This window comes from Protomyctophum bolini (assembly GCF_963924005.1).
Source record: "Protomyctophum bolini genome assembly, chromosome: 22".
In the NCBI taxonomy this organism is placed as follows: Eukaryota; Metazoa; Chordata; class Actinopteri; order Myctophiformes; family Myctophidae; genus Protomyctophum; species Protomyctophum bolini.
In genome coordinates this window covers 36,297,992-36,307,991 of record NC_137883.1, presented here as the reverse complement: position 1 = coordinate 36,307,991, position 10,000 = coordinate 36,297,992, and the positions used below count along the sequence as shown (strand labels likewise).

Here is a 10,000-nt window from a genome sequence, read left to right as displayed (position 1 = left end):
CACACACACACACACACACACAGACACACACACACACACACACATGCACACGCGCACCCACACACACACACACACACAGTGCACGTGCGCGGCCCGGCTGCACATACCTCTGCATGTGTGTGTGTGGTCGGGGAAGGTGGAGACGCCGCAGCCCGACACACACACTCCGTGACGCAGGTGAGCTTCCTGTGGCCGCAGGAAGTCCTCAAACTTCACACAGCTGGAGCAGTCCGACGGGAGAGGACCCTCGCACGCCCGACACGACGGGTGGCAGTCTGGGAGAGAGAGAGAGAGACATAGACAATACATTAGAGAGAGAGAGAGAGAGAGAGAGAAAGATCAGAGAGGACCCTCGCACGCCCGACACGACGGGTGGCAGTCTGGGAGAGAGAGAGAGAGACATAGACAATACATTAGAGAGAGAGAGAGAGAGAGAGAGAGAGAGAGAGAGAGTCTGATGAGAGAGGACCCTCGCTCGTCCTGGGGACAGTACAGGTGTTGTCTCTCTTTAGATCTTCAGTAGCCTAAGGGTGGAGGAGAGAGTATCCCAGCTCTCACTGTGTCTGGTCTTTAAGATCCTAGGTGCCTCTGTTCCAGAGTACCTGATGGGCTACCTGCCCAGAGTGAGGGATGCTCAAAGGTACTCAACCAGAGGAAGTCCCTATGATCTAGTTCCCCCCCAGTTTCAGGACACTCATGGGAAAAAATGCTTTTTTTCTACGCAGCCACTACTCTGTGGAATGCACTCCCACCTCCAGCCCTGAAATCCCTAAATTCTATTGCAATATTTAGGAAAGACCTGAAATCATGGCTCCATCTACACACTCACTGGTCATAGTTAGCTTCCGACCCCGGACAGCCCATCTCCCATGCTCAGGACTATTCTCCCAGGGTACCTCTTGTCCTATGTATATAGCTCCCAGCCTTATATATATAAGGATTATTTATTATATGTTCCATGGTTGTTTTGTCTGTACAGTATGTATGTGTATAGTGTCATGTTACAAAGTGGACCACAATGGAAACAAGCGAAGGCTTTTTTGTGTAATGTTCTTAAACTGCCAATAAAGTATTCTATCAATCTATCTATCTACAGTACAGGACAGTAGGAACAGTACTCACTGTGACAGGTGTTGTCGTGGGCATAGAGACCCTGTCCACAGCCGTCCACACACTGTCCCTGGTGGAGGGCCAGTCCCAGGGGACACACGGTGCACTGAGCCACCAGGGGGCCCCGACACGACGCACAGGAGCTGTGGCAGGCTGGAGAGACACGCACACACACACGCACACGCGCACATGCACACGCACACGCAACACACACACAGACACGTTAGTCAAGCTTTTTTCACGCCAAGGACCCCCCATTTATCCCCCCTCAGTCATTATAAAACACACAGTAACGTGTCAGGTCTGCCTACACCTCTCAGTCATTATAAAACACCAAAGGGCTGTATTTTGCGTGTCTTAAGTACCAGGTCTTATTCCCTATAACTTGAGTAAACTAAAGACCTGGAGGCGTGGTCAATGCTCTTTGGCCACTCAGAATAGCCAAAGAGCATTGACCACGCCTCCAGGTCTTTAGTTTACTCAAGTTATAGGGAATAAGACCTGGTACTTAAGACACGCAAAATACAGCCCACAGTATCCTGAGACCTCTTGTGGCTTATTGCTTTATTATAAACATAAGACATACAACATAGATATTAAATATTGAATCTCAGATCTAGGGTTTGCTTGAATTTAAATGGACAAAATTACCTTGGATTGAGTTGCTCTGAACTAAAGTGAACTCCATAGGTTTTAGTCGAGTGTAGTTCTATAGAAGTGTAGTTCTATAGTTCTATAGAAGTGTAGTGCTATAGAAAGTGTAGTGCTATAGAAGTGTAGTTCTATAGAAGTGTAGTTCTATAGAAGTGTAGTTCTATAGAAGTGTAGTTAGTTTTATAGAAGTGTAGTTCTATAGAAAGTGTAGTTCTATAGAAGTGTAGTTCTATAGAAGCGTACCTCTGCATCTGCTGTAGCTGTCCAGGTAATGCTGCTCGGGACACTGAGAAATACATTTCCCATCATGCAGGGCGGCACCGGGGGGGCAGCTCATGCACGTGGGGTTGTCGGGGTGGCAGGTGGCACAGGAGGGGTCGCAGGCTGGAACAACGAATGGAGGAAACGTCAGTGGTGATGTAGTGTAGTTCTATAGAAGTGTAGTTCTACAGAAGTGTAGTTCTATAGAAGTGTAGTTCTACAGAAGTGTAGTTCTATAGAGCGCCGCAGTCCCCGCCCCCTTTCAGAAAGCGAGTGGCCCAGGAAGTGAAAGCCCCATGCATTCTGCCATCGGCACTTTTAATATAATTTATTTAAAGACGGTTACGCCGCGGACAAAGCCAATTCGGATCGTGACGAATCATGACAATGAACACAATATTTTGGGCCGATCAAATAATTTATAAGACGAAAAATAAAACAAATAGTGTTGTCTCCTGACTTTCTTTTCTTCTTTCTAATGATTTGATCGTCCCAAAATATTGTGTTCATTGTCATGATTCGTCACGATCCGAATTGGCTTTGTCCGCGGCGTAACCGTCTTTAAATAAATTATATTAAAAGTGCCGATGGCAGAATGCATGGGGCTTTCACTTCCTGGGCCACTCGCTTTTCTGAAAGGGGGAGGGGACTGCGGCGCTCTATAGAAGTGTAGTTCTACAGAAGTGTAGTTCTATAGAAGTGTAGTTCTACAGAAGTGTAGTTCTATAGAAGTGTAGTTCTACAGAAGTGTAGTTCTATAGAAGTGTAGTTCTACAGAAGTGTAGTTCTATAGAAGTGTAGTTCTACAGAAGTGTAGTTCTACAGAAGTGTAGTTCTATAGAAGTGTAGTTCTACAGAAGTGTAGAAACTTGAGGTTTACGGGCAAAGTGTAGTGTCCATAATTGCCGGTTGGTTACCTCCTCTTTCCACGCACCCGACTTTAAGTCGATAGGTAGCGGTCGACAGTGCTTTGCGTGCTCTGCTTGCTTGCCGAGTGAAGACACAGTTCTAGTTATTATTATTATTATTATTATTGTTATTTCCTAGAATAGGGACTGTTCATGTGTTTGTCGTACCGCAGCTCAGCTATACCAGTGAAGTTCAACACAGAGCGAACACGTCTAGACAAGCCTGCACACGCACGCACACACGCACACACTCACACACGCACATGCACACAGACACACACACACACACTTAAAGTCTTAAACGCTGCAGGGAGGAAAACACACCGACAATGAGCGAAAGCATTAATCCCTAAAAAGGCTTAGTGACGGGGGGGGGGGGGGGGGGGTACTTTTGACTTTTGACATTTAAAGTAAAAGGGGCAAAGGTCGTGCTAACAGGCTTATATAACGCATTTAACCTTTTTTTGCAACAACAACCCAAAAAAATAAATAGTTTTGACATATTTTCCCGTAACAGAAAAAGGTTGTCCGTCCGTCAGCAACCCCTAGCATTATGTTACACAAAATATATCTAAAAGTCAGAGATCTTTTTGTGCACAGCTGCATTCTGGGACCTCACCATTAGCTTTAGAAACGGGTAGATTCATTGGTACTCCTGAAGGAGGACAGAGTCTGTCTAGTGTGTGATTTAACCCATTCTGACCTGAGATCAGATTCATACCAGGTTTCCACTGGACACACACTGGTCTGATGAACCCATTCTGACCTGAGATCAGATTCATACCAGGTTTCCACTGGACACACACTGGTCTGATGAACCCATTCTGACCTGAGATCAGATTTTAAAAAATGTCAGTCGTTCGATTTTTCAAAAATAGCAGACCTACAAGCTCATAGCGCGCCACTCGGTGGCGCGCTATGAGCTTGTAGATCTGCTATTTTTCAATAGCTAAAGCATAACATGATGCTGACACCAAAATGGGTGCCCGGTCAGAATGGGTTAAAAGACATTGAAAATGAAATTCATTTTTTGTTTTACTGCCCATTATATGAAGAATTAAGACATGTATTATTTTGTAAAATGACAACCATCTGTGGTGACTTTTTCTGGTTGGAGAGACTATGAAAAACTGGAATTTTGTTTTGGGAAAGGTGTTTTTGCTTTGGCAGACTTTTTAATGCAGGGCGTGGGAAATAAGGCAGAATGTTTTGTTTGTGTAAAAACAAAAAGAAAAAAAAATGGAATATCAACAAAACATATCTGTTTATTGTACACAATGCAATATTGAAGCAATGTTATGGTGTGTCCTGTAAGCCCATGTGGGCTGGGCGCCTTTGGTGCATGACACAAAAATAAAGAAATCTATCTATCTATCCATCTATCTTTCTTTTCTTCACCCGAGAGAGATAGTCCACCAGAGGGCGCCAAGTCACGGGTTCATGTACTTTATATTTGCATTTTAAGCTCCATAGGCGGATCTCATCATATATTATCATATATTATCATATAACAACATCACGGTCCTATTAGTGATGTCACAGGACATTAACATTAAAAAGCAGAAACTTTTTTTTAATTTATTTTTTGAATATATATACATTTTTGAAAAAGTGTGAGAACTGCTGAAGTCAAGTCGATTTTTATTTATGAAGCAAATTTAAACCCATTCTGAACGGGAACCCATTTTGGCGTTTGACATTTTTAGAATCTGATCTCGGGTCAGAATGGGTTCATCAGACCAGTGTGTGTCCAGTGGAAACCTCGTATGAATAGATAGATACTTTATTTGTCCTTTCGGAAATTTGTTTTGTGCACAGCAGTCATCAGGATATACATAAAACATGCAAACAAACAGATCACAGACAGTACATAGACAATAAAGAAACAGTGCCAACAGAAGGCCACCAGTCATAGTTCCAAGAGGCATCACATCACACGGAACTGAGATGGGGCCTGCTTGTTCATAAGTCCTATACTTATGGGAACAAATGATCTTGAGGCCCTAGCCTGCAGGGAAGGTACCATATACCGTCGCCCTGATGGTAAAAGATGGTATTGGCTGTGTAACGGGTGTGTGTTGTCCCTAGTAATGGCTTTCCCCTTCCTGAGTACCCGGGTCTCATACATTGAGGTCATACTCTCAAATCGTACCCCAGCTATTTTGCTGGACACGCTGATGATTTTATGGAGTTTGTTCTTATTAACCAGTGATAATGAGCCATACCATGAAACAAAACAAAATGTCAATGCACTCTCCACAAAGGATCGATGAAAGAGTGCCATGATATTTTTTTCAACGTTATACTGTCTCAGTCTGCGCATAAAATGCAGCCTCTGCTGACCTTTCTTGTAGATGGAATGAGTGTTGGAATTCCATGTCAGCTTGGAATCAATCGTTGTACCCAAGTACTTATATTCGTCCACCATCACTACCCCATCCCCACCAATGACTATTTCCTGGTGTGCATGGGCACCAGTCCTAAGGTCCAATATGACCTCCTTAGTTTTTTTGATATTAAGCTGGAGGGAGTTACTCCTGCACCAACCGGCAAACTCGTCCACTGTTCTTCTATAGCTTATCTCATCATCCTCAATCAGACCAACAATAGCTGTGTCGTCTGCGAATTTAACAATACAGGTGTTATCTGACTCACTCCTACAGTCGCTTGTGTACAGCGTGAACAGTACTGGTGAAATCACGCTCCCTTGTGGAGCCCCCGTGTTGGTCGTAATGGGGAGAGATATTGCTTTATTCACCTTGACCTGTTGTACCCGCTCAGTCAGGAATGACTCCACCCACCTGATGATATTGGTGTTAACACCCATATCAAATAGTTTCCTCATCAAAATATGAGGTCTCATTGTGTTAAACGCAGAGGAGAAGTCTACAAAGAGTACTCGAGCATATCGTTTCTTTTGAGGTTTATCTAGATGGTAGTAGATTTTATTAAGCATAAGAAGAAGAGCATCATCAGTGCCCCTCCCCTTTCTATATGCAAATTGCAAGGGGTCCATTTCATGTTGCACATTATTAAGGAGGTTATTTAAGATAATGCGCTCCAAGCTTTTTATTAACAATGATGTCAAGGCAACTGGCCGATAGTCGTTAAGGACTTTGGGATTAGACATTTTCGGCACTGGAACTATAAGCGAGGTCTTCCACGCTTTTGGTATATAGTGTGTATCTAGCGATACCTGGAACATGTGTCTCAGTACAGGGCTGAGCTGCTCCCTACACTCCTTAAGCACATAACCCCTTATCCCATCGGGACCCGGTGCTTTGCGTGGGTTAATTCTATTGAGGGTTCTACGCACCTCCTCCTCTGTAATAGTAATTGACTCACTACTGCTGAATTGTTCCCTTAACAGATTGCGTTCAGTGGAAAAGTCTGAAGTATCAAATCTGCCATAAAAGATATTTAGCTCATTGGCAAAAGACATATCATCACTAGTGTTGATGACCTCTTTCTTTTCCTTTATTCCTACCATTGTATACAACCCCTTCCAGGCTTGACGTACATTGGTATCCCTCATTTGCCTCTCAATTTTAAGTTTGTAGTTATGTTTACATTCACTAGTTATCCGTTTGATCTCTTTCTGAATTAATTTCACTTGAACTAGATCCCCTTGTTCAAAAGCATGCTTCTTTCATTTCCTTATTCATCCATGGTTTGTCATTTGGAAACACTTTGATCCGTTTGGATGGTATAACGCTATTTATACAAAACTGTATGTATTGCGTTACAACAGAGTTAAGTTCATCAAGATCAGCACATGTGTCGTTAAACATGTCCCATAAAGTGCAATCAAAACACCCCTTAAGACAGTCGAGTGACTCCTCACTCCACTTTAGAATGTCTTTCACTTCAGGTTTGCTTGTTTTGAGTCTCTGTTTGTAACGTGGGACCAGGTGGACCGCATTATGATCGGAGCTCCCGAGCTCCATTTTTCGGTGGCTACCGTACGCGTCCTTTATATTTCCAAAGCATAAATCAAGAGTCTTTTCACGTCTTGTTGGGCATGTCACGTATTGGTAGAAATTGGGCAGTGTCTGTTTAAGCGGACATCCGTTGAAGTCCCCCAGTATGAACTTGGGCGAGTCAGGAGAGATATTCTCCTGTTTGGATATTGTCTCATATATTACCCCCGCGGCTGCCTTCATATTCGCACGGGGATGAATATAGACCAGTGTAACGAAAATCTGACCAAATTCTCTTGGCAGGTAAAACGGTCTAAATGAGACAGAAAGAAGTTCGATGTCTTCTGAACAATAGGAGTCTCTCAGTGTGTAATCCCTGCACCACCGTTCATTCACAAAAATACACACTCCTCCTCCCGTTTCTTTCTGCGTTACCTCAAGGTCTCGGTCAAGTCTAATAGGTTCACTGAACCCTGGAATACGGATGGAATCACTAACAATCGTGTCATTAAGCCACGTTTCAGTGAAACAAAGCAAGCAACTTTCCCTGTACTCGGAGAGGTATCTCACCGCAGTTTGTAGCTGGTCGTATGAATCTGATCTCGGGTCAGAATGGGTCAAAAACAACCGAAGGCCGACCAACAGCACAGACTCATTACGTAAAGACCTTAACCCATTCTGACCGGGAACCCGTTTTGGTGTTAGCATCATGTTATGCTTTAGCTATTGAAAAATAGCAGATCTACAAGCTCATAGCGCGCCACCGAGTGGCGCGCTACGAGCTTGTAGGTCTGCTATTTTTGAAAAACCGAAGAGCGACTGACATTTTTTAGAATCTGATCTCAGGTCAGAATGGGTTAATCAGACCAGTGTGTGTCCAGTGGAAACCTCGTATGAATCTGATCTCAGGTCAGAATGGGTTAAACACAATCGGTGTCGGAAAGTTCTTCAAAATAGGAGCTCTGGGGGTGCCAGAGTTAATTGTCTGGACGCTTTTACTCTGAAACCCATGACCCGGAAACAATCCACTAAAAAAGCTTAGATTGCGTTTTAGTTTTAATTTATACGTCATGTGTGACCGGGGGGACAGTAGTTTGATATACAAGGGGGCCATGGTCATTTTTCAGTTCTTTACATATTACAAGTAAGACGCGCAAACGCGGGAAGCGAACGCAGCTCGTACATATTTGGGTTTTGGACGTATAGCTGCTTTGGGGACTCCTTATATGGTTATGGCTGAGTCATGGTGACGTAACAGCGGGACAGACACTTGCATCAATCACAAACAAATCACTCGGCTCCATATATTGGCACAAAAGCGGGACAGACAGACACACAGACAGACACAGAGACAGACAGACAGACATGATCTGCTAGGTCTCATAGTAGGTGCTCACTGCATTCGCAATTATGAAACTGCACACTGTAACCTTTCATATGATGTATTGCTCATTGAAATTGGGGGGGAAATGAAGAAGATATGACCATTTGAAACTTTGTTGAACTGGAAATCCCAAATGAGAGAATGGTGGAGTCCTAGCAGTCAGACCTGGTGTGACTTTAGGGGGCGCTGTTGTTTCCCCTTACCGTAGCAGGTGTCGTCCTGGCTGTAGAAACGTGGTCCGCACTGCGGGACACACATCCCATCCTTCAAGAGGTCAGCCGGGTCAGAACACGACAGACAGTCCTGGTGGCCGGAGGGCCCTCCACACTCTGCACAGGACTGGTGACAGGCTGGAGACACACACACACACACACGCACACGCACACACACACACACACACACGCACAAGCACACACGCACACACACACACACACACAGACACACAGACACACACACACACACACACACACACACACACACACACACACACACACACACACACACACACACACACACACACACACACACGCACACACACACACACGCACACACACACAGACACACGCACACACACACACACACATTTTAATCATTTATTTAAGTCCACATAAGAGATACAAATACAAGGACACAAATATTTACAAGGTGCCGTACAGAATGCAATCAGCAAATCCCGAACAAATACCCACACACCCTTCAGGGGTACAGGTAACAGTGTCTTCGCCATATTTGGCGGCTACCGATAGTGGAAGATATTGCACAGAATTTTGCAAGCCGTTTGGCTGCTTTTTTTGGTATCCCAAGTTGTTGGAAGCCTCTTAGAACCAAACTGTGTACATGTCCTACACACGCACACACGCACACACACACACACACACACACACACACACACACACGCACACACACACACACACACACACACACACACACACACACACACACACACACACACACACACACACACGCACACGCACACGCACACGGAAACACAACAAACTTGTTCATGTCAAGGACCCCCAAATTGACACTAATTAGCCCGTGGACCCCTTTTTCTTTTTTTAATATATTTTTTATCCCACGATTTTGTAACCCATTTTTCACCCCTGTGTCAATCATCTACTGTACATCTACTACACACCCTCCACCAACCTAGTCCCCATATATGGGGGACAAGGGGAGACCAACCTAGTCCCCATATATGGGGGACAAGGGGAGACCAACCTAGTCCCCATATATGGGGGACAAAGGGAGACCAAGGGAGACCAACCTAGTCCCCATATATGGGGGACAAGGGGAGACCAACCTAGTCCCCATATATGGGGGACAAGGGGAGACCAACCTAGTCCCCATATATGGGGGACAAGGGGAGACCAACCTAGTCCCCATATATGGGGGACAAGGGGAGACCAACCTAGTCCCCATATATGGGGGACAAGGGGAGACCAACCTAGTCCCCATATATGGGGGACAAGGGGAGACCAACCTAGTCCCCATATATGGGGGACAAGGGGAGAGCAACCTAGTCCCCATATATGGGGGACAAGGGGAGACCAACCTAGTCCCCATATATGGGGGACAAGGGGAGACCAACCTAGTCCCCATATATGGGGGACAAGGGTCCCCATATATGGGGGACAAGGGGAGACCAACCTAGTCCCCATATATGGGGGACAAGGGGAGAGCAACGGACTTGAACTCATGCTTCCTTCATGCCTGAGTGTCCAAGTCGCTCCTTTACACCTGACAGGGGGGAGTTTCCCTGG

At 45.0% G+C, this 10,000-nt stretch overlaps 1 protein-coding gene across 1 annotated transcript in view; it reads right to left on the bottom strand.

Annotated features, from left to right (window-relative positions):
- Positions 1-10,000, bottom strand: part of fras1 (Fraser extracellular matrix complex subunit 1) — a gene marked incomplete at its 3' end in the record, with an annotated part of 149,103 nt that overhangs the window by 103,207 nt on the left and 35,896 nt on the right. Inside the window, 4 exon segments of the mRNA XM_080755717.1 lie at positions 108-275; positions 1,123-1,263; positions 2,008-2,148; positions 8,441-8,587. Coding sequence (XP_080611843.1) covers positions 108-275; positions 1,123-1,263; positions 2,008-2,148; positions 8,441-8,587 — 597 coding nt within the window.